This window comes from Saimiri boliviensis, chromosome 7 (genome assembly GCF_048565385.1).
Source record: "Saimiri boliviensis isolate mSaiBol1 chromosome 7, mSaiBol1.pri, whole genome shotgun sequence".
In the NCBI taxonomy this organism is placed as follows: domain Eukaryota; kingdom Metazoa; phylum Chordata; class Mammalia; order Primates; family Cebidae; genus Saimiri; species Saimiri boliviensis.
Window position 1 is genome coordinate 4,337,042 of NC_133455.1, and position 24,317 is coordinate 4,361,358.

At 47.3% G+C, this 24,317-nt stretch overlaps 1 protein-coding gene across 1 annotated transcript in view; it reads right to left on the reverse strand.

Moving 5' to 3' along the window:
- Window positions 1–24,317, reverse strand: part of TMEM132C (transmembrane protein 132C) — a 429,688-nt gene that overhangs the window by 19,436 nt on the left and 385,935 nt on the right. The window contains exon 5 of the mRNA XM_039472099.2: window positions 23,766–23,909. Within this exon, the coding sequence (XP_039328033.1) occupies window positions 23,766–23,909 (144 nt within the window). The remainder of the gene's footprint in view (window positions 1–23,765; window positions 23,910–24,317) is intronic.

Genomic DNA, 24,317 nt, shown 5'->3' on the forward strand with positions numbered 1-24,317 from the left:
TTAAAAATGTGTACATGCTGATTAAAGATGGAAGACAATTTTAGTTGCTGTCCCAGGCTTGCCATTAGCAGGTGAACACTGCCCTGGATCTGGGAAGGCATTAGCATAACAGCCGAGCAAGAGTTATATCAGTAATCACTTCTTTAATCAATGTTGTAATTTACAGACCATTGACTTTTCTCATTTATTACCTTTCTGAGCTCTGGTGGGAGGAAACCTGGCCGCTCCCGAATATATAAATAATTAAGAGCAATGCCAAGGGTATGAAGTTGCCGTGCATGATAGAGCCGTCACTGCTATTCCTGAAGGTGTCATAAATGCCTGGGGACATCTCAGGATGCATTAATCATGTCCTAAGTGGCTAGCAGTGAGAACAGAGCCACCGTATTAAAGAATGAGCCTGCTCATCTACAAAAAGGAACCGAACCCCCAAAGGAGTCTTTTTAGTCCCTCGGCTTTGTTTCTCAGCCTGCTTTCCAACCTTCTTTGTGGAGGAGCTGCCTGTTGAGAAAACTACCCACTGGACTCCACTCACTCTGACATTTAAACTATGCGGGCAGAAGGCATGGTGGCCAAGGCCCAGGTATCAGTGTCTGTCTGTAAGGATGTGGGGGCAGTGGGGTCATGTGGGGCTTGGTGGGGCCACATACAGTCAGTGGCCATATTCTGTTATCACTCACCTTCCTAATGGCACCTTCCTGAGACTGCACCTGCCTCCTGGGGAGAGCCTCGGGGTCACTTTCCAAGGGGAAGGCAGAGGCATCAGCTGGTCAGCCATGGATGTCTCCTGGAAGCCTTGCCTGAATTGTATTCTAGCCAAGCTGCTTCTCAGACTTGAGTGAGCCTCAGGGAGGGCCCGTTGGCACAGACTGCTGAGTGTCCATCTCAGATTTGGCAGGTCTAGGGTGGTGACCCACATGGGCATTTGTAACCAACGCCCACGGACGCTGGTGCTGCATCTGTTCTGGGCACCACTTTGAGACCCACTCCTTGTGGGTCTCTACATCCCACTCATGATGGGAATCATTTAGTTATGACACTTGAAAGCGCATCTCTGTGCTGACAACTCCTAAACTCCTGCCTCTGGACATCCACCTGCTTCTTCCATGTCTCCACTTGGGTCTCTAATTAGCATCTCAAGCTCAACATGTTCAAAAATCAAACTCCTAGTATAGTTTTTGTGTATCTCAGGGCACTGAGGTTGTGCTGGCATGAAGTTCAGATACAGGAAAATCAAAAGCGCTTTTCCTGTACACCCAAGTTTGTGGACCTGCCCGTTAATATGGATGAAATGCTAGTACACAGTAACCATCCCTGCTGCACATCTGCAAGGTGCTTTCAGGTCATTTTCTTTCTTTATTTTTGAGCTCAGGTGTTTTATTGATTCATAGTAGTAGATTGTACATTTCAAAACTGCTGAAAGTTTCGAATGTTCTCACCACAAAAAGTTAAGTATTTGAGATGATGAATATGCTTAGTTTGACTTAATCATTGTATTAAGAATACACCATATTCATACGTCATATCACTTTGTACTGCATAAATACATACCATTGTAATCTGTCAATTTACAATATAACAAAAAATTAAAAAAGAAAAGAGCAAAGAAGTCCAGGCGTGGTGGCTCACACCTATAATCCCAACCCTTTGGGAGGTCGAGGCGGGCGGATCACCTGAGGTCAGGAGTTTGAGACTAGCCTGACCAACATGGCAAAACCCTGTCTCTACTAAAAATACAAAAAAAACCTAGCTGAGCATGGTGATGGGTGCCTATAATTCCAGCTACTAGGGAGGCTGAGGCGGGAGAATCACTTGAACCTGGGAGGCAGCAGTTAAAGTGAGCTGAGGTTACAGTGAGCTGAGATCGCACCATTGCACTCCAGCAAAAAACCAACGAACCAACAAACAAAGAAACAGAAAAGAAACCCATTTTTTTTTTTAAAAAAACCAACTTGTAAGGCTTTATTTTTACCATAAAATCAGTTTGTTTCCTAGGCCACCAGGTTTCTTCTGGTTAGCATTTGTGTGATTTGCCTTTTTTATTCTTTTACTTTAAGCCTTTCTGGAGCCTTCCGTATCCTGGATGTTTTAGATGCTTTGTAAAAACAAACACTTATCATGGTTTTCTTTCATAATGTTTACTCTGTAATTCATTGTTCTTTTGCTGGAACTTTTAGCATGTCCGTGTGAGTTACAATGGACACTACTTGGATTTATGTCTACCACATTATTTGTGCCACCTATTTGTCCGTTCTTTTTTCTTTTTTCTTTTTTTTTTTTGCTTATTTTAATCTCATTTTTGGCCTTCTCTGCCCATTGTTTTCATACTCAGTTTTTCTAGAGCTATGGACAGCAGTTATGATCCCATTTCATAGATGAGAAAACTGAGCCCCCCCCTCCCCCCCACGGTTCCCGCACATCCAAGCTGGAGAGTTACAGTGAGAACTCTCTGAGAGTCAGTTCAGGGCTTGGATGGATCGTCTCAGCCACGTTGTTTATACGGGGATTATGGTCTTGGCTGAAGTCATCCTTCCTGCCATGCGGCTATTTGAGTCGTTTGCATTCCTGTGGGCAGGTGGGCAGGGGAAAGGCAGGTGCTGAGAGAGGCCACTGGCCAGCAACTGTGGCATGCCTGTGGCAAGGGACCAGTGGCAGTCCGGAACCTCTCCTCAAGTGGCTCTGCCCACACTTCCTCGTCCCTTCCCCCAGGGGCCACTCGGAAAGCCTGTCTCTTTCCAAGTCCAGGCAGGGAACAGATGGTCCACACAAAGCTGACCTTGCGGACTGCTGATCGCAGGGGCGGGGAGGGTTAAGGGAGAACAGTGTGAGCCGGGAAAGCACGCCCGGGCTCAGAGGCAGGCGGTGGGTTGCCCTGAATCCTCCAGAATTCACATCTGCCTGGAACCTCACACGGCGAGCTTGTTTGGAAACAGGGGCTTGCAGATGTAATTACTTAGGGATTGAGATAAGAACATACTAGCTTAGGGCAGGCCCTAAGTCCAATGACTGATATCCCCAGGAGGAGAGGAGAGACACAGAGACACACACAGATGGTGATGTGAAGATGGAGGCAGAGATAGGAACAATGCACCTTGAGGCCGAGGGAGGCTGGAAACCACCAGGAGCTGGCAGGGGCAGGAAGTGTCGTCCCCTAAAGCCCTCAGAGCAGTGCAGCTCTGCCCACACCTTGACTTTAAACCCTGGCCTCCAGAACTGTGGAATAATGCATTTCTGTTGCTTTAAGACACCGTTTATGTTAACTTGTTACAGCAACCCCAGCCACGAGTACAAAGGCTCCCAGAAGTGGTCACCACATGGAAGGCAAAGTGAGCGCATCTACAGATCTGGCGTGGACACCGTCTCCGAGAAGAGGCTGCCAGTGGAGCCGGGACCTTGCATCCAACCCACAGCCCTGCATTGAGGGGCCAAGGAACCAACCCTCCTGAGCTCCCTCCTCTCCCACCCTCCAGTTTCACTGCAGCCTCCCATTGCCCAAGCCCAGTGAGAAACGGGGGGTGGCCGAGCTTGTTAGAGCCATCCACAAAGTGTAGCCTCCCAGGGCCATGGGCGGGTGGGAGAGGGACGAAGGGATCTGGAGGGACAAATACGAATACCCAGACCAGGGGCCTCTTCTCAACAGCTGCCTCTGAATCTAGGGTGATTGCAGGAAAATATTTAAATAATATCTCCTTTTCAACTCTGGAAAAATCCTTAAAGGATGTACAAGTTCCTCCCCGATGTGCTGGTTATCTTCCCTGTGCATCGTCCGTGGGTCTCACCGTGTCCACTCCACCCAGCCGCTGGCCTCCCTGCTGGTTCCTGGACACGCCAGGCCCACACCTGCCACAGGGCCTTTGCACATGCTGCTCTGCCTGATGGCCCCTCCTTGACTTGTCTGCCTGATTTGCTCTTCATATCCTTCAGCTCTTTAATCCAGTCGATCTCAACCTGGGGCAATTTCGTCCCCCAGGGGGCATTTGAGCATCTCTGGACATCTTGGTTGTTATAAATGGGAGACCAGATTGCAACCGGTTCTAGGCGACAGAGGCCAGGCATGCTGCTTAACAGCCTACAGTCCTCCACAGTGAAGACTTAACCCACCCCAGATGCCCACAGCACCGAGGCTGAGAGTCCCTGCCTTCTCAAATGTTCACTTCTCAAAGACTCGTTCTCTGACATTTCTTCTTCCTTTTTTTTTTTTTTTTTTTTTTTTTTTTGTGAGACAGAGCCTCGCTCTGTCACCTAGGTTGGAGTGCAATGGCGCCATCTTGGCTCACTGCAACCTCCGCCTCTCGGGTTTAAGTGATTCCCCTGCCTCAGCCTCCCGAGTAGGTGGGACTACAGGCATGTGCTATGACACCTGGTTAGTTTTTGTACTTTTTAAGTAGAGACGAGGTTTCATCATATTGGCCAGGGTGGTCTCAAATTTCTGGCCTCAAGTAATTCACCCACCTCGGCCTCCCAAAGTGCTGGGATTACAGGTGTGAGCCACCATGCCCAGCCTGACACTCCCATTTTAAACAGCGCCTCCCCTGCCCCTCCCTTCCCTCCTCCTCGCTTCTTCTCTCTAGATGGTTTGCTTTGGTTATGATGTGCCCTCCCTCATGAGAACCTAAACTCTAGGATGGCAGAGATTGTTGTCTGTTGTGTTTACTCTTGAATCCCTAGGGCCTAACACCTGACACACAGTGGATGCTCCATAAATACACGAGTTCGTGTCCTTTGTAGGGACATGGATGAACCTGGAAACCATTATTCTCAGCAAACTGACCCAAGAACAGAAAATCAAACGCCGCATGTTCTCACTTAAAGGCAGGTGTTGAACAATGAGAACACATGGACACAGGGAGGGGAGCCTCACACACTGGGGTCCATTGGAGGGATAGTGGGAGGGAGGGTCGGGGAGGGATAATGCGGGGAGAAATGTCAGGCATAGGTGATGGGGGGATGGTGGCAACAAACCACCTTGCCACGAATGTACCCATGCAACAGTCTTGCATGACCTGCACATGTACCCCAGGAGCTAAAGTACAATAAAAAAAAATGAATGAATGAATGAATGAATGAATCACAGCTTGCAAACCGGTAGCTCTCCATCACATCTGGCCTTCACAGCGTTGTCTTTGTCACAGAGGCAGGGTCTTGCTCTGCTGTCCAGGCTGCAGTGCACTGGTGCAATCATAGCTCACTACAACTTCAAACTCCTAGGCTCAAGCAACCCTCTTTTCTCAGCCTCTTGAGTAGCGGGGACTACAGGCACACACTACCATGCCCAGCTAATTAAAATACATTTTTTTTTAAGACCTGGGTCTTACCATGTTTCCCACGTTATTCTCCAACTAATGGGCTTAAGCAATCCCTCCTTTGCCTCCCAAATCTATGGAGAATTAAATGGCTGGAGCTGGTCTCAGCGTCACCTGGGTAGAATGTTGCCAAGGTAGCCACCAGGTGTGGCCTTGGCAAGAAAGATGCTCAGGTATCTGTGTCACCGAACACTCCCCATGCTCAGGGGACCCTCAGGAGTACCTGCTCACCCAGTGCCCCTAACACTACCCACCTATCACACCTACACACACATGCATGCACACACACACTCATGCACACACAGGAAGAGATGGACTTTTATCAGTGATTGCTTACTTTATAACAGCAGCAAACTTTCAGTGACTGCCCACAGTGATCCAGGCACCATCCTACGAGGCTTACCTGGGTCATCTCTCTGAGTCCTCACCATAAACACATGAGGGCACTACTATTTTTATCATATCCATATTGCAAATGAGAAAACCAAGGCATGGACAGGTGATGTAATGTGCCCAAGATCACACAGCTGGTTGCTGTAAGTCGGGATTTAAACACGGTCAGCCAACCCTAGAGCTCTGCTCCTAGCCACGATGCTGAACTGGTTCTTCACTCAGGGAGTCCCGCCTTCTCCTCCATCACGGACATGGTCTATTTCCTCTCCCCATTGGTACTGGACTTGAGTTTGGCCAGGAAAACGTGAGCAGGAGTGACAGCCATGCTTGGACCAGTCCAAGCTTGGACTCTGAAATGTGTACTTCTGCTAGTCTTTGGAACTTTTTCATTAAGAGGAACTTTCTCCAAAGTGGCTATTAATACATCTCTCAGCGTGGGCCCCAGAATGGGACACAAGGAACAGGGAGCTGACCACAGCCCAACGGCAGCAAGAGGCCAAATCCAGCAGAGCTCACACCTCCGGCTGAGCTGCCCACCTGAGCCCCACTTACCTGCAAATCCGTAAGCTAGAAGAAATCACAATCATCTTAAACAACTGAATGCTGGAGTCGTCTGTTACACAGACTTGCTGACGGAGCCGTTCTGCTAAGAGATGGGATGCGGACGGTCCTGACTCGAACTCTCAAGGGCTTTTGTATTGCTTCCCCTCCCTTCCTTACCTCCCAGTCACCTTTTCATCGTATTCTATGTTCTCTCCTCTTTCGGCAGAGGACACTGGCAAAGTTGAGAAGAAAGCAGGGACTGGCAGAGCCCTGGTCCCGGATTGAGGCGGCTTCCCAGATGTGGGAAGGCTTCTGTCAGAGCTTCTTGTCCTGGAGGGGCCACCATTTCGGGACACTGATGAGGACCTGGCTTTGGGACACCAGTTTAGAATCCCCTTCTTCTCCCTGCCTGTACCTGTTCTCAGCCCAGGGGACTTCTGGCTGATCTGGCCTCTCCTGTCCAATGTGCCCTTCCCCTGCAGCGGCCAGAGCTGAAGTGTTAGATTTTAAGGAGGTCTCTGGTGCAATTTCAGCAGTTCTCTCATTACTAAAGTGCATTACAGCTACTTCTTTGACATCCCCGGAAGAGCAGGAAAAAGATGGTGGCAGAGAAAAGTCAGGGCTAAGCAGTATTTCTGGGACTACCTCTCCCCTCTCCCCTCCCTTTTATATCTCGCCCTTTGAAGCGATGGCCAAACGGAATTCAAATGGCCAGGCAGAAATCTGTTCTGTGATAAATCACACTCTATCCAGCTGACAGTGCACGGCCGCGTCTCCTGTTGCTCTCGGCTTGGGGCTGCTGTCCACGCAGGGCTGGCAGTGCTGATGGGCTGCCTGGCCTGGCCTGGCTTGGGGAGGAGGAGGGGGAGATGGCTGGCTGCCCGCCCCACTTGGGCTGAGGAAGCAGGCAGGATTGTGGGTCAGGGCGGCGGGGCCTAGAGAAAGACACACCTCCCTATAGGATCCAAATGTTGTAGGAACGCAGGCTTGCACCTGTGTCGTGCCAGAGTCCTGGCTGCTCTAAGATTCATTTTCTTCACCTATGAAACAAAGATTCTTTCAACCAACACTTTCCATGCCCCTACTATGGGTGAGGTGTTTCTAGACATGGAGATAAACACAGAAATGAGTGAGAGGCCGGAATTTCACTGAGGGAGTGGGAACAGATGATATCAAGCAAACAAGGAAACCATCGTGAGTAACAAATGCTACAATAAAAATAAAATAAGAAGACAAGGCAGAACAGTACAGAGACCTCTCATGAGGTGACGCTGAGGCTGGAGATATGGGGGAAGAGGTTTCTAAGAAGAGATTCAGTAAGAGGCCCCACATTTATTAAGTGTCTGCTGTATGAAGTTTCTGTTCATTGATTGATTGATTGATTGCTTTTTTTTTGAGAGGGGGGTCTCACTCTGTCACCCAGGCTGGAGTGCACTGGTGTGATCTCGGCTCACTGCAATCTCTGCCTCCTGTGTTCAAGTGATTCTCCTGCCTTAGCCTCCTGAGTAGTTGGGATTACAGGTGTCCACAACCACACCCGGCTAATTTTTGTATTTTTACTGGAGACAGGGTTTCACCATGTTGGCCAGGCTGCTCTCAAACTCCTGACTTCAAGTGATCCACCTGCCTCAGCCTCCCAAAGTGCTGGGATTACAGGCATTAGCTACCGGGCCCAGCCTAGGAAGTTTCTGTTCTAAGAGTTTATATGTGTGGATTCCTTTCATCTTCACACAAACCATTTTACAGGTGAGAGGGCCAAAGAACAGAGAAGTAAAATCACTGGTCCAAGGTCTCACAGCGACCAGGAGTTGGAGGTGGATTTGAAAGCAACCATTAATGTCCAGAAAAGCCTCACTTAGCCTCTCACTTACCCTGGACGAGGGCCTGGAGGTAGGAATAATTGTGCCCTGTTCTAGAAACAGAAAGAAGGTTGGCAGTACAAGGTCAGAGAAGTAGGCGGGGCGTGTCACGCAGGAGGAGAAACAGTGGCATAGGTTTATCAGGAAAATTAAATAAGAAAATCCACAAGTAGGGGAATTAGCCCAGTGCCAGTAAATAGCAGGGACACACTGAAAGCCTGTGGCCAGGCAGAACCCTAGGGCCTGGCAGATGGGGATCTGTAGAGGGCTGAGCAGACAGAACGTATTAGCCCCAGAAGGGTGTTTACAAGGTGGCTGGAAGAGGAGAACGGGGAGATGCTTCCAGGACGTCAGCCTTAATCAGATCCGACCGCTCCACGCATGCAGTTTCTTCCTGCAGCTCCTGCCGGGTCACCCTCTGCACCATCTGCCTTCTTTCTCCTTAATAGGCACTCGAGATCCTCAAGCCCTAAAACACTGAGGTAAGAGGCACCACATCCCACACTTTGGGAGGCCGAGGCAGGTAAGACGCATGGTGAGGATGGCCGTTTGAAGAGGCAGGCAGAGAGTGCAGTGATGCATCTGCAAACCAAGGCACAAACGCACTGTTCCAGACGCTGCAGGGGGCAAGGTGCCTGCCAGCAGCTGCTGCCTGGGATGGTCCCCTAGAGGCCTCGGAGGAGGGGTGGCCCTATCCACACCTGGACTCCAGACTTCTGGCCTCCAGAGCGGTGAGAAAGTAGGTATCTGTTGTTTTAAGTCACCAGTCTGTGGCAGTTGGCCATGGCAGCCCTGGGAGACTGTGACAGGGTGTGCGCACAGTACTCCCATCTGGGGCGGGCAAGGCCCTGTTTCAATGTCCGGTATTTCCTTCTTGCATCCGTGCTCTGATTTGGAGTCATTCTTCTGAAGCTTCCTACCACAGACAGTGTTAAGTGCCAAGCCAGCAGTGCTGGGGCCTCCCACAGCCAACAGAGGACCAACGCCTTCTTAGGAGAACCAGCGGGGCCACCTGGCTGGAAGACACCCAGAGAGCATCTCCATTCTCCCCCTTCCTCTCTGCCCTGGGCTAGGTCGGGAACTTTTGCTTTGATGAATGAAATCGAGGAAAATCCATGCCTGGCTGGGGCTGACATGGGCGATTTCTCTGACCCAGGCCACATTAGGAATGGAGTGGAGGTGCTGGGACAGGGAGTAATTGGGTGGCAAAGAATAAGGGGGTGGAGGAGAGAGGAGCCCCTAGTGTCATCGCATGGAGCTCCCTGAAGCCACAGCCCTAGTTTCTTTGGGGGCCTTCCCTTGCCCCACCCCAGTCCAGAAGTTTGGCTGAAGCTCCACCTCCAACCAGAGGAATGACATTATGTGACCATGGCCTAAGCCAATCAGAACTTCTCATTCCTAGCCACAGCGATTGGCTCAGGGGTTAGCATACTACCTAAGCGGGACCAAACAGAGGAAACCCCAGAATTTCGATTCAGGCCAGCCCAGGCAAAAGGTACTTGCTCTTTTCTGTTAGATTTCTACCTGTGAAGATGCCATCTGGGCTGGGAGCGGTGGCTCACACCTGTAATCCCAGCACTTTGGGAGGCCGAGGCAGGTAGATCACTTGAGGTCAGGAGTTTGAGACCAGACTGGTCAATATGGTGAAACCTCATCTCTAATACAAATAAGAAAGAAAGAAAAATAAAAATTAAAATGAAAGCCGGGCATGGTAGCACACACCTGTGATCCCAGCTACCCAGGAGGCTGAGGCAGGAGAATAGCGACCCTGGAGCTAGAGGTTGCAGTGAGCCAAGATCACGCCACTGCACTCCAGCCTAGGAGACAGAGGAGGATCAAAAAAAAAAACAAAAAAGAAAAGATACAGTCTGGTAACTGTCTGCAGCCATTGTAGGCCATGACAACTTATCTGAGACTCCGACCAGCATGGGGAATGCTGAACCAAAGGATGGAGAGTCAGAAATAATCTAAAAATACTAATTAATTCATTTGAGCCCCCGGATCCAGCCATCCCTGAAGCCAGGAAATCTCTTACTGTTCGGACATAGGAGATCCCATATATTTTCCCCGTTAATTCAGTTTGGGTCTGTTAACCCAAATCACCCTTTCAGATATAAGGGGCAGTTTTGTTAGATATCTTCCCCAGCCCAGACCCATCAGTGCCACTCTTTCCACCAGCCTCTCAGCAAGGAGGACAAGAGGAGAAACATTAAAAATGTATAACAATGAAAAACAAGCCAGGCGCGGTGGCTCACACCTGCAATCCCAGCACTCTGGGAGGCTGAGGTGGGCAAACAACTTGAGGTCAGGAGTTTGAGACCAGCCTGGTCAACATGGTGAAACCTTATCTCTACTAAAAATGCAAAAAGTTAGTAGGACATGGTGGTGCATGCCTGTAATCCCAGCTACTTCAGTCACTCCATACCACATCTCAGGTGCTCGGTAATCACATGTGGCTAGTGTCTGCCATACTGGACAACACACACATAGGATGTTTCCATCATCACAGAAAGTTCTATGGGAAGCACAGAATCGAAACCTTTGACTGCTAGGAGCTATGCCTCACATTAGCTCATAGGCATGAATAAATGCCTAGAACTGGCCAAACATGGTAAAACCCCATCTCTACCAAAAACGCAAAAATAAGCTGGGAATGGTGGCATGTGCCTGTAGTCCCAGCTGCTGAGAGGGTGAGGCAGGAGAATTGCTTGAACCCAGGAGGTGGAGGTTACAGTGGGCCAAGATTGTGCCACTGCACTCCATGTTGGCCAGCTACTGGGGAGGCTGAATTTGAGAACCCCTGGCTCCAGGATTGGTCCAGGGATGGTCACATGGCTCAGCCTGGCTCCATGACAGAAAGCCCCAGGATTGCTGATCGAGTGATGGCGGTGCCTCATTTCTGTTGGGCTTGAACCTGGGGAGGTGTGGCTCTAGAGTCTCCAGGGCCCTCCATCTGGGGCTGAGATGACATGCACACGGTTGAAGGCAGAGCTGAGAGGTGCAGCGAAGTTATTTGTGAATCCACCTGTGCCTGAAGCGAACACTGCCCTAGACCTTTTATTGAAAAGGCAGTTTCTTCCCTTATTTATTAAGCCAATTTGAGGGTCTTAACTGTTCAACCACTGTACACTCCTTGATAAAGAGATGATGGGTTGGCATAAAATGCTGTTGAGACCAAACCCTGGTTCTCAAATTCATTTTAGCAGAGGGTTCAAAGTGGAACAGAAAAGATACAATCTGGCAGGAGAAGGAACAAGCACAGACGAACTGATTTCCAGAGGTACGCCTTCCTGAGGCACACCAGATACCCGGGTCTCAATCTGGACTCTATCCCATGCCTTGTGGACCTGACTGGAAACTTTTCATCAATGCAGAGGCCAGCTACTAGGTTCCTGGGACTTAAAAAAAACCTCTGTTTCCATTTAAGCACACCCACATGGAGGCCTATGTGGCTCAGGTAAAATCTGACTTATCAATAAATGGTCTTATCTTCCATAAAAGTCTTTTATTAGAACAGGGTATTATTTGTAGCCTAAATCGGAAGGTCAGAACAAGCTGATCTTTTTTGATCAGTTCTAGGCATTTATTCACTCCTAGGAGTCAATGTGTGGCATAGCTCCTAGCAGTCAAAGGTTTCTATTGTGTGCTTCCCATAGAACTTTCTGTGATGATGGAAACATCCTATATGTGTGTCGTCCAGTACGGCAGACACTAGCCACATGTGATTACCGAGCACCTGAGATGTGGTATGAAGTGACTGAAGAACCAAAGTTTTCATTTTATTTAAACTAATTTAAATAGCCATACATGATTAGTAGCTGCCATACTGAGCAGCACAGCTGTAGGTAAATCTTTTTTTCTTTTTTTTTGAGCCTTGCTCTGTTGCCAGGCTGGAGTGCAGTGGCATGATCTTGGCCCACTGTAACCTCCATCTCCTGGGTTCAAGTGATTCTCCTGCCTCAGCCTCTCAAGAGCTGGGACTACAGGCACGTGCCACCATGCCCAGCTAATTTTTGCATTTTTGGTAGAGATGGGGTTTTACCATGTTGGCCAGATGGTCTCGATCTCTTGACTTCGTGATATGCCCACCTCAGTCTCCCAAAGTGCTGGGATTATAGGCGTGAGCTGCTGTGCCCGGCCCGGCTATAGGTAAATCTTAATGTCAGTCTGTCTGAGAGGACAGCATATTCCCACACTTGCCTGAGCCCACTGGGAACCTGAGGCCATATGGGCTCGGTGACTAGGCAGACCTGGTTCGAATCTTGGCTTTGCTACTAACCAGCTGTGCAGCCTCGGCCCAGTCACTCAGCTTCTCTGGGCCTGAATTTTCTCATTTGTAAAATAGAACTTACAGTAGTACCACCTCATACTTTCTAGAGTGATCTACTTAAAACCCAAACCAGAATATCCTGCAGTGCCATATTGCTGAGAGTAACACCAAACTCTGAACACAGACTCCAAGGCCCTAGACAACCAGGCCTTGCCTGTTTCACCCATCTTAACATTTCTCTTCCTCTTCTTACTCCTCCTCTTCCTTCGTCCTGGCTGTTCTTTTGTTCTTTGGACATGCAGAGCCTGCTCATACCCCAGGGCCTTTGCATTTGCTGTTCTGTCTGCTTGGACAGCTCTTTTGCAAGCTCTTGGCATTGAGATCTCAGCTCAGATGCTGCCTCCCTAGAGAAGCTTCCACGATGGTTGATCGTGAACTAGCCCCTTGCAGTCTCTCCTCATCCCATTCTCCACAGCATTCACAATATTCGAAACAAACGTGCTTTTGTGTGTTTACCTATATACTTTCTATCTCTGCTATTACAGATACACCAGTGAGAGCGGGGCCCTGCTGCAGCTGGTACATGGCAGTAAACCAAGCGCAAGGGAGGTGCTTGGTAAATATCCGGAAAGAGAATGAGATCACCGTAGCTTTGATGAAAGGATTACAGCTGTAAAGACCGCGGCTGTAAAGCAGGATGTCAGTGGGTGTCACATCCACAAAGACGCCAAATGTGCCTGCAGGTTTTGCCTGGCCACCGTGCTCCTATGAGCCACCAAGAGAAGAACGTTCTCCAAGTCCTGCTGCCTTTTGCCACCAAAACGAGGCACATTGAGCCAACCAAACCCAAAACAAGCCTGGATCCCAGCACACTCAACTGACACATGGAGGCAGGGCTGCTCTGCTGGACCCACGGGCCTCTGAGGGAGAAATCAATGGTTGCTGTTGAAGGCGTGCTTTCTGTTGAATGTGGCTGAGATGTCAGCTTGTTTTGCTAGGCAGCATGGTCACAGCAAGAGCTGCCTAATGCAAGTCTAGCCTCCCAGGGATTAAATAAGACCCAAGTCCACCAGCCAATACGGTGTGGAGAACACTCTGCTTTGAACAGCTCTCAGCAGAGCTTTGTGAATATTGTAGCTGCCATCACCCCCATTACCAGTGTCAATTACCGAGCACTTCCTATGTGCCAGGCATGCCACGTGCCTTTTCCTTTCAGTCTTTGAGTAGCATCTATGCAATATGACCCTGAGGATCTCCATATTTGAGATAAAGACACTGCGGCTCAGAGAGGTTGATTTCCCCAAGGGCACTCAGAGGGTTAGGGACAGAAAGACCTAACACGAGTCTGTCAGACGCCAAAGGAAGTAATCCTTCCTTCTGTGCTGCACCACACCAGACACTTTCATGGCACTGAGCGTCCTCCCGTGGGGCATGGGAGACCCTGTGGTGTCTGCTCGGTGTAGCACAGGACTTCTCAACCTCGGCATGATTGACATTTGGGGTCAGATAATCCTTTGCTGTGAGGGCTGTCCTGGAATTGCAGGGTGTAGAGCAGTCCTTAACTTCTAGCTAGATGCCGGTAGCCTCTGCTCCAGGTGTGACAACCAAAAATGTCTCCAGACATTGCTAGATGTTCTCAGTGGGGATTCAACTGCCCCACAGAGAACCACCGGTCTAGGGCAGCCTGGGTAGTAGGAAGAGCTGATGACATAAAGATATCATCCTGCATGCTTTAGACGGATGACCGCGTTCAAACTCACAACAATCACCTGGGGCAGGCCTGGGTCTTCCCCTGTTTTGCAGATTGAAGAACTGGGGCTTAAAGGAGAACTTGTCAGTGGCAGAGTTCAAGATCGTAATCATGCCATTTAAACTGCATTTGGAATCCCAGGTGGAGGGATGGAGGCACTACAAGAGGCCCTCAAGGAAGGTACCTCCTCGCCTTACAGCAGGGACCCCAGCTCCACAAAGGGGCCATTACAGGGCAATGTCACCCAGCTTGGCTTGGAGCCCGAGACTTCTGGATTCTGGGAATTGCATTGTTCTCTTTAATTTTCTTTTATCTGAGAACCAAATGGCTCTTCAGGATAAAGACCTCCCAGAGTTTCTTCCAAAGCCCCTCCGTCATGACAAGTACAAATAGAAACCTCTCTTCTTCCCACCTTCCTGCTTAGGGACGGATTCCACCCGAAAGCCGCAATGCATCCTGTCGATGCCTTAAACACTTAGGGCTGTTACCACAGAACTTCGCACTCTCAAGGACTCAGAGGCTGCAAAACCAATAGTAGGTTCAGCACAGAGAGAGTTTAGTGCTGACGGGAGCCCAAGCGCCGAGCACCGATCAGGCTGTTGGCTGAGCAAGGTTGCTCTCTGTGTGCTGGAGCCAGTGCGGGCACCTTTGCTCACTGGGGAAAAGCCAGGCCTGCTCGTTGACCAAATGCATTATTTTTAGCTCTGCCCTGGGATCCATTAGCTGGAATCGTGCCCTGAAGGTCAGGCAGGCTGCACTGGAAATTCAATAGCTGAACTTTCTCCGATGATGCTTTAAATCTCAGCAGCCCCACCCTGTCCTGGGCAGTGCCTGCCAACCCGCGGCTGCAGGGATCCTGTGAAAGACACAGGCAGGGCTGAGGACCGGGATGGGGGGCACCCAGGGAGCACCGAGTGAGGTATTGTGTGTCAGTGCATTAGGGTGAGGGGATGTACGTAGGGTGCTGTGCAAACAGGGGTACAGTCAGGTGCAGGCAGTAATTATCATTATTTTCCTGTGGCACATATACACCATGGAATACTATGCAGCCATAAAAAATGATGAGTTCGTGTCCTTTGTAGCGACATGGATGAATCTGGAAACCATCATTCTCAGCAAACTGACACAAGAACAGAAAATCAAACACCACATGTTCTCACTCATAGGCAGGTGTTGAACAATGAGAACACATGGGCACAGGGAGGGAGCATCACACACTGGGGTCTATTGGGGAGGGCTGGGGGGTGGGCAGCTGGGGGTGGGAGGTTGGGGAGGGATAACATGGGGAGAAATGCCAGATACAGGTGATGGGGATGGAGGCAGCAAACCACCTTGCCGTGTGTGTACCTATGCAACAATCCTGCATGTTTCGCACATGTACCCCGGAACCAAAAGTACGATTAAAAAAAAATCATTATTTTCCTTGCCAACTTGCTCAGCTCCAGTGACCCTCCTTGAGGACAATCCCACCCCCAGTAGCCCCCACCAAGTCCCCTCCACCCCCCCAGCACAGCTCCTCTTCATAGTACCCATCATCTCCATGAGCTTCTCATGCATTTTCCTAATCCCTGCTTCTCTCCATCGCTAGCATGCCGCTTCCTTGTGGGCAGGGACCGCATCTGTTCTACTTAGTGCTGTGTCACTGATACCAGAATGGTACCTAGAAAATGGCGAATACATCTGTGTTTAATAGAGTGTATGTGACCTGTGAAAAACAAGGACTGGATATCGCTAAATCTGTGTGACACCACACGTAAGAAAACCACTGCCGGGTAGTCTGTGCCATGCCGTCGACTCCAAGACACAGCTTTATTTCAAAGATGCTGTAAAGCATGGCCGTGTAGACGAGATCCTCTGTGATGGACACTTGGGCATTGCAGTGCTTGTCTGTACTGCGTGTGTTTCTTCCTTTACTGTTCCTGGGGTTATTGTTGGGCAAGCCAGGGTCCTTCGCTAGGTGCTGCTCCTTCACCTTTTGAATGTGAATCAACAGAGAGGCCGACGTCCAAGGTTGGCTCCCATTCAGATATTATGACTCCTATTAACCTGCGCATTGCAGGCCAGACTCTTCAGCTCGTACGATTCTTTCACACTACCCGCTGGCCTGGCTTCATTTTCCAAGTGCCCCAAGGCCGGGATATTCACGATGCATTGCCAGGTGAGAGAAGGAATAGGCAGAAATGTATGAAGATATGGTTCTATTCCTGCCAGAGACACCAGGACTGAAAAACCCTTATACGTGTGTGTTGAATGTATGTAAACACGTGTGTGGGTGTGTGTAATGTGTGTGTATAGATTTGCCAATAAGACAGTTTGTGGTTAACCAAAAACAGTACATATGATATTATCTTATTCTTATAAAGGTATCTCTATATGTGGGTATATATGTGCGATAAATGATTACTAAAATGTTTACAATGGTTTTCTAACGGTGATGGGAGTAAAGGTAATTCTTTCTTTCTTAGAGTTTTCTGGAGCAATTATTATTTTAGGCAAATTTTATATATTATTTATATAATCAGCAAGGATGCCCACCAAAGAATTCCAGGGTGATTAAAAAGCCTACAAGCATAAATGAAACAAGTATGTACGTATATCATCACTTATATAGTTATCCTTGCTGGGAATGAAAATATGAAGAAATATTGGGAAACTTCAAATAAGGAATATTCTATTTAAAAAGAAAAAAAAGGCTGCATTTCTTAAGAGTATTCTGAATTTCTTAAGAGTATTCTGTGCCCAGTCACAGAACTGCTAAGGATCTGCTCAGCTTCACGGAGCCTAGAGTGTGAGACGATCACATGTGATGTGACTCTAGACGGGATCGTGTGCTGCAGATAAATATGCTCTACAAGACACGGTTGGTCAACTGACAAAACTGGAAAGCAGAATATGGATTAGATAACATATTGCATCAACATTAAATTAACTGAAGTTGATGACTGTGGGTATGTGAAAGAATATTCTTATTCTTAGGAAATACACATTGAACAGTTAGAGTTAAAAGGCCATGATTATATGTAATTTGCTTTGAAGTGGTTCAGCAACAAATCAATCAATCAATCTATCATCTATCTAAATCTACTATATATCTAATCTATCATTTATCCATCAATCATCTATTAATCATTTACCTATTTATCTATCATCTATCTATCTAAATCTACCACCTATCTATCACTTATCTATCACCTGTCCATCTTATCTATATCTATCTATCTATCTATCTATCTATCTATCTATCTATCTATCTCTATCTCCCTTCTATCTGTCCACCCACCCACCTATTTACCTATCCACTCATCCATCTATTTACCTATCCACTCATCCATCCATCTATCCATCTACCTACCTACCTGTCTGACTAGCTAGAGGATGGGAAGAGAGAAAGAGAGACTGAAACTATGAAAAACAAATGGGTTAAATATTGACAGTAGTTGAACCTCAGTAAAGGGTATATAGTATACTCTGTCCAGTCATTGCAACCTTTGAAATAAGTTTGAAATTCCAAATACAAAGTAAAAAGTTAAGCAAAATTTGAATGTACAAAGATTATATGGCCTAATGGCCAAGAGCTTTTGGCCCTCTAGTTAGAATACCTTCTCTGCCCTGTGCAAGGTGTGTGACCTCAGGCAAGTGGCCTCCATTTTCTGAGCCTCAGTTTTTGCTACTCTAAGAGGGAAGGAATACCAGTGATCACACAGGTGTTGCGAGGAGCAAGTGAGTTGGCATGCATAATGGAGTCCCACGCGTCTACCTCTTCTGTTTGGCCGCGACGCCTGAGAGATGCACTTTTTTCATCTGTTTCTTCCTAACCAAAATCACGAACCTTAAATGCGGGAGTTGGTTAATAAATGTTGGCTGAATGAAATTGAGGAGGAAAAGAGGAAGAAAGGAAGGAAAGAAGGAAGGAAGGATAAAAAGGAAAAGCTGGGAAGCAAAATAATAAAAGCCACTTCCTCCAGAACCTCAGTCTCCACATTTACACAACGGGTATGGTTCCATCTACACACATTCCAACGCTTACATGGGCCAAGCAGATCATGGAAATGGACCGAATATAAGGCAATTGTGACCGATCAGAAGGTGCCAGTGGGAGCCAAGCTACGAGGATGCAAAGGCATTAGGATGATACAGTGAGCTTTGGGGGCTTGGGGGGAATTGTGGGATGGGGGTCAAGGATAAAAGACTGCAGATATAATGCAGTGTATACCTCTTGGGGGATGTGTGCACCACAAATCTCACAGATCACCACTAAAGAACTTATTCATGTAACCAAATACCACCTGTAGCCAATAACTTATAGAAAAAGAAAAATAAATGAATAAAGGGCACCCCACAGTGTTGCCAGATGAGCACACTGTAGCTCTCCCACATCTGCAGGATTTTCCCAATAAGCTGGAGGGGGAACCCTCCATATAACTTGTGAGAATGCAAAATGATGCAGCCACTTTGGAGAAAAGTCTGTCAGTTTCTCAAACATTAGATGGAAGATTATCACACGACGAAGCCATTCTACTCCTCTGCATCTACTCAAGGGGAGTACAAATGTAAGTCCACACAAAGACAGAAATGCGAATATTCATTGCAGCGTTATTCATAAATGGATGAAACATTTCAAAAGTAGAAACAACCCAACTGGGTGAATGGATGAACAAAATATGGTATATCCATACAGTGGAATATTATTCAGCAACACAAGAAACACATGACCGCCCCATGCTAGCATGTAGATGAGCTTCAAAAACATAATGCTAAGTGGAAAAAAGGGCACAAAGACCATGTATTGTATGCTGTCATTCACAGGACATGCCCACAGCAGGCAAATCTACAGAGACAGAACAGCTTAGTGACGGCTTAGAGAATGGAGGTTAACTGTGACAAAAATGTTCTGAAAGTGGATCGTGGTGATGGCTGCTGAACTTAGCATAATTTACTAAAAATCATTGAATTGTACACTTGAAATGAGTTGCATTCTGTTCTGATCTTTTTAAGCAACACTGTGCATATCACGCAAAATATACTTGTAAGCCTCCAGTCCTAATCCCTGATCTGCCCAATCAGAGGATTACATGAGATGACCAAAGTGCACTCTGAGTTATTAAGCCCTTCCTATATGCTGGCTACTAGGTCACGTTCTCTGCTGGATTTGTCAGTCTGATTAATCCCCATGCTGACCTTTTGAATTCGTAACTATGCTTATCCCCATTTTACTAAGAAGGAGACTGAGTACTGGAGGAAGCACTGTGGATCACCCAAGACTTCATAACTTGAATGTGGCAAAGCCATGAAGAATTCTTTGGGAGAAATTCTCCATGACTCTCTTGCATTTCAGCACATTGTACAAGCACAACACTGACTGTTTTTGTTCTGAAAGGTCCTTTCAAAGGTGTTTTATATAGTGAACGGTCTTGGAAGATAGACAGTGCCTTCTTCTGGAGCAAAGGGCAGACACACTTAAGGTCCAGGATGATAAAGGCATCGTCTCTTTGGGCAGGTCAGGTAGGCTTCCTGCCTGCCTTAAGTCAGGTTGGCCTGCTTTTACAGAATACCGTAAGTCAGGTGGCTTAAACGACACACATTTATTTCTCACGGTTCTGGAGACTGGGAAGTCTGAGATCAGGATGCCAGAATGGTCGGGTCCTGCCGAGAGCCCTCTCCCCGGCTTGCAGACTGCTGCCCTCTTGCTACGTCCTCACGTTCCTCACACAAGGGACAGACGGCAAGCTCTGTCTGTTTTCCTCTTCTTATAAGTGTACTGCTCCCATGACGGGAGCTCCACACTCATGACTTCAGCGAAGCCTAGTTAATTCCTAAACGTCCTACCTCTAATATCGTTGCATTGGGTGTTAAGGGCTTCAACATAGGAGTTCAGGGTGGGATACAAACATATAGGCCATAATACCACCCATTAGAAAAGACGCACATTCTCTAAGGCCAGGATTCCTCTCCTGAAACCCAAACTGTCACACGTGCAAGCGTCACTGGCCCCCTCCGCATAACCCGGTGGGAACTGAAGTCCGGGCAACTGGTACAGGAAGATGCTGATACAGTGGCTGTCCTTTGTCTCTGACCCTGGGGTCTTCTGTCTTCTGCCAGCATCCATCAAACTGTGACAGTTTGATTTGCCAGTTTACATTAGGGTGCAGTCTTGGAGTCTTCAGAATTCTTGACTAAATCCAAAAACCTCATGGGCCTGCTGCAGAGCTGGCTGTGATTAAATGTCAGCTCCCTCCCCTCTTCTCTCCACGGCATCCTGAGCTGTCCCCAACCAGGACTGCAAGCATCATTGATCTCATCAGACCCAAGGCCACAAGCTAAGCCTGGGGCCTAGGGACAGTGCTCATGTACACCAAGCCTGCCTGCTCAGATGTCCTCACCCAGCTTCCGCTGACTCAACTTTCACGTTGCTTTGTCAACAGCCAGGGGTATCAACTCTGGATTCATTTCAGGAGGCAGTTTTCTGTTTGAATGTATTTATTTCCCTAAAGACACTGATTATAATTCCTGGAGATACTGGTAATGGACTCCATGTCAAAATTGTTTGAAGAGTAATCAACGATTGCTATGTATACAGCTGTGACAAATTTTGGGTTGTTTCCCTCTTGGGTTTTGTAGGCTAAAAGATAGGTTCTTTACCTCTAGAAAAGTTATCAGTGCTAGAGGTGTCCTATCAACATGTGACATTCATCAAGGGTTCTGGCTTTTAGGGGGTTTGTAAATCAGTAACAAAGGCCAACAATGAACAAGGACCCGTGCTGTCCACTGTGGGAACCACAAGCCACACATGGCTATGAAGCTCTGGAAATGGGGCTAGTTTCGGTTTAGATGTGCTGTTAGTGTGAAACACACACTAGATTCCAAAGACTTAGTGTAAAAAAAAGTAAACTATCTCATTATGAATGTTCATATTTATTATATGGGGAAATGATAATGTTTTAATATAATGGGTTAAACACAATGCATGATTACAATTAAATTCAACTTTTCTTAAAACATTTTTTGAACGTGACTATTAGAAAATTTAAAATTTCTTATGTGGCTCACCTTGGGTTTTTACTGGACAGTGTGGTTTAGAATTTCCTCACCCTTTTCCTCTTCCTGCCATGGGCCTTGTGGTCTTTCTGTTAAAGCACTCTGGATTCAAGGCCACCACAGCGCATACATCACTTTTGGGTGAATTAAGGAAAAAAGCCCTTCCTTGAAACACCCCCTCCAACAGTCAGAAGGATGGTCATAGTATAGGATGTTGCTGGAGTGTTTACTGCCCCCTGCCGGAACGCTGTCATGGTTGAGTGTGGACATCACTGTGTGATGGTGCTGAGTGCAGGGGACACGCTAGCATGGGGGTCTGCTGCTTGTTCTGGGGGTGGGGTTTGCAGGGAAGTACTTTTTCCACGCCGTTTCTCCACCTCAGCAGTTCGTAGGGTTCTTGTGTGCTCAGACGTGGAGCTTTAAACACCAGAGAAAAGACTGATTGCTGTCTGTCAGACTCTATTCGAGGGAAACGAAAATCAAAAATCACTACCTGAATGCTTTTTTTGATTTTTGTTTTTTTTTCTGGATGCGTTTCCAGGGATTACAAAAAAATACCCAGAGACTCCATTTCCGGCTCGGTAAAGCCCTGGGACCGCCTTATTCTTTAAGCAAACGTTGCGCTGTAGCATCGAGACTAATGATAGGGAACACCAGGAACTGCATTTCTTTCTTCAAAAAACTGGAAATTCTAGAGCACACATGACTCGAGGCAAACCTTTTCTGGGAAAAGCAAAATGCTGGATATTTTTAGACTTTCTAAGCCATGTGATTTCTGTCAACCACTCAGTTCTCCTGTGGTAGCCTCCACGGCAGCCAAAGGCAAAAATAGAAGTGAATTTAAGTGGCTGTGTTCCAATAAAACTTTATTTACAAAATAGGCGGTGACTAGGTTTGGCCCATGGCTCATGGTTTGCCAACCCCTACTCTAGAAGAGTGCTTTTAAACAGTTACCCCACGGGCCAACCCATTACGCAAATGTATTTTGCTTTTTATTTTTTTGCCCGTTAAAAAATTACAATTTATTGCTAACTTTGAAAAATTCCCCCCACCCCAAAATCTATGTTTTCCATTCTTTTGAGGATATAAAATACTGAACTCCTATTACTTCGTGATCACAACCGGTTATAGCAATTTCCTTGCTGGGAAAGACAAGGAGCAGAGTCTTGGCTGCCTTCCAGAATAGGTAGATCCAGTTTACCGATTACTGAAATCACCGCTTAGCTACAGCAGGTGTTCAGGGTTTGACCCATAGTCCAAAGCACCGCTGATGGTCCATCAAGGGATACGTGGGTAAAGAGAATGTAATACACAAACAGAAGGGAAGACTATTCAGCCCGAAAAAACAGGGAAATCCTATTACTTGTTAGAACACAGACGAACCCACAGGACATCATGTTATGTGAAGTAAGCCAGGCACAGAAAGACAAATACTGCATGATCTTATGTACATGTGGAATCTGGCAGAGTTGAACTGATAGAAGCAGAGCTAGAATGGCAGTTGCCAGGGGCTGGGTAAGGGGATAGTTGTGGAGATACTGGTCAAACGGTACAAAATATCAGTTAGACAGGAGAAGGAATATGTTCAAGAGTTTTCTGGTACAATATGTTGAATTTGGTTATTCATAATATATTCTTAATATATTCTTTTTTTTTTTTTTTTTTGAGACAGAGTCTCTGTCACCAGGTTGGAGTGCAGTGGCACAATCTCCGCTCACTGCAACTCTGCCTCCTGGGTTCAAGTGATTCTCCTATCTCAGCCTCCCAAGTAGCTAGGACTATGCGTGCACATCACCATGCCCAGCTAATTTTTGTATTTTTAGTAGAGATGGGGTTTCCCCATGTTGGCCAGGTTGGGCTCGAACTCCTGACCTCAAGTGATCCACCCACTTCAGCCTCCTAGAGTGTAATAACGTATTCTTGAAAATTGCTAAGAGAGTAGATTAAGTTCTCATCAGACCAAAAAAAAAAAAAAACATGTGAGGTAATTCATATGTTAATTATTAGGTTAGTGCAAAAGTAATTGTGGATTCTGGCACTTAAAAGTAATGGCAAGAACCACAATTACCTTTGCACTAGCCTAATAGCTGAATTTAGCCATTCCCTAATGCAGGCGTCCCCAAACTACGGCCCGCGGGCCGCATGCAGCCCCCTGAGGCCATTTATCCGGCCCCCCGCCGCACTTCAGGAAGGGGCACCTCTTTCATTGGTGGTCAGTGAGAGGAGCACAGTATGTGGCGGCCCTCCGACGGTCTGAGGGACAGTGAACTGGCCCCCTGTGTAAAAAGTTTGGGGATGCCTGCCCTAATGTATATGTATTCTAAAATAATGTGTTGTGCATTACGCGCGCGCGCGCGCACACACACACACACACACACACACACACACACACAATTTTCAATTGTCAAATAAAGGGAAGAAAGTCAGGAATGAAACAAAACCCCTACTAGGCTGGCGAGATGCCAAAACAAAGAGATGGCACTGGAAACGCTGAGTGGAGAAGCCTCTGTACAGTTGGACCTCGGTGTATTTCGGTATGAATGTTCTTAGCAAATGGGACGCCCAAGTCACAGTGCCACCACTTCCATCCAGCCGGCTGTGGAATGACTTACTTTGATAACGTCCTCATCCGTGGACTTGCACTCCACCGCCTCCGAGATGTCCGTCACGGCACTGTTCTCCTCCACAGAGACCACTCTGACGGGCATGGCGACTGTCTTTCCCGTGAGTATGGCAGTGTTCAGAATTTCAGTGTCCTGCCAAAAAGAATCAGACACACTGGGTCAAGGGAGCTACTCCATTCTGTTGGGAACTGGGCGATTCTAGGGGGAACCTCCCAGGGTAAACACCACGCTGTCCTCATTTGGACTAGACACACTGTATCATTTACACACTGTGCCGGGACTGGGGATAAAGGGTTATTCTTTGGAACAATTTACCAGAATGTTCAACAATTTACTTTTAGTTTATCTATGATCATCTTCCTAGTTTTCAACAATAATCAAAAAGTATTTATTCTTTGTCTCTATCATCTCCCTTTCCCCCATCTTCAACCCTTTCTATTCTTTGCTTTTTTCTTTTGATATGGGGTTTCACTATGTTGCCCAGACTGGTCTTGAACTCCTAACCTCGAGCGATCCTCTCACCTTGGCATACCAAAGTGC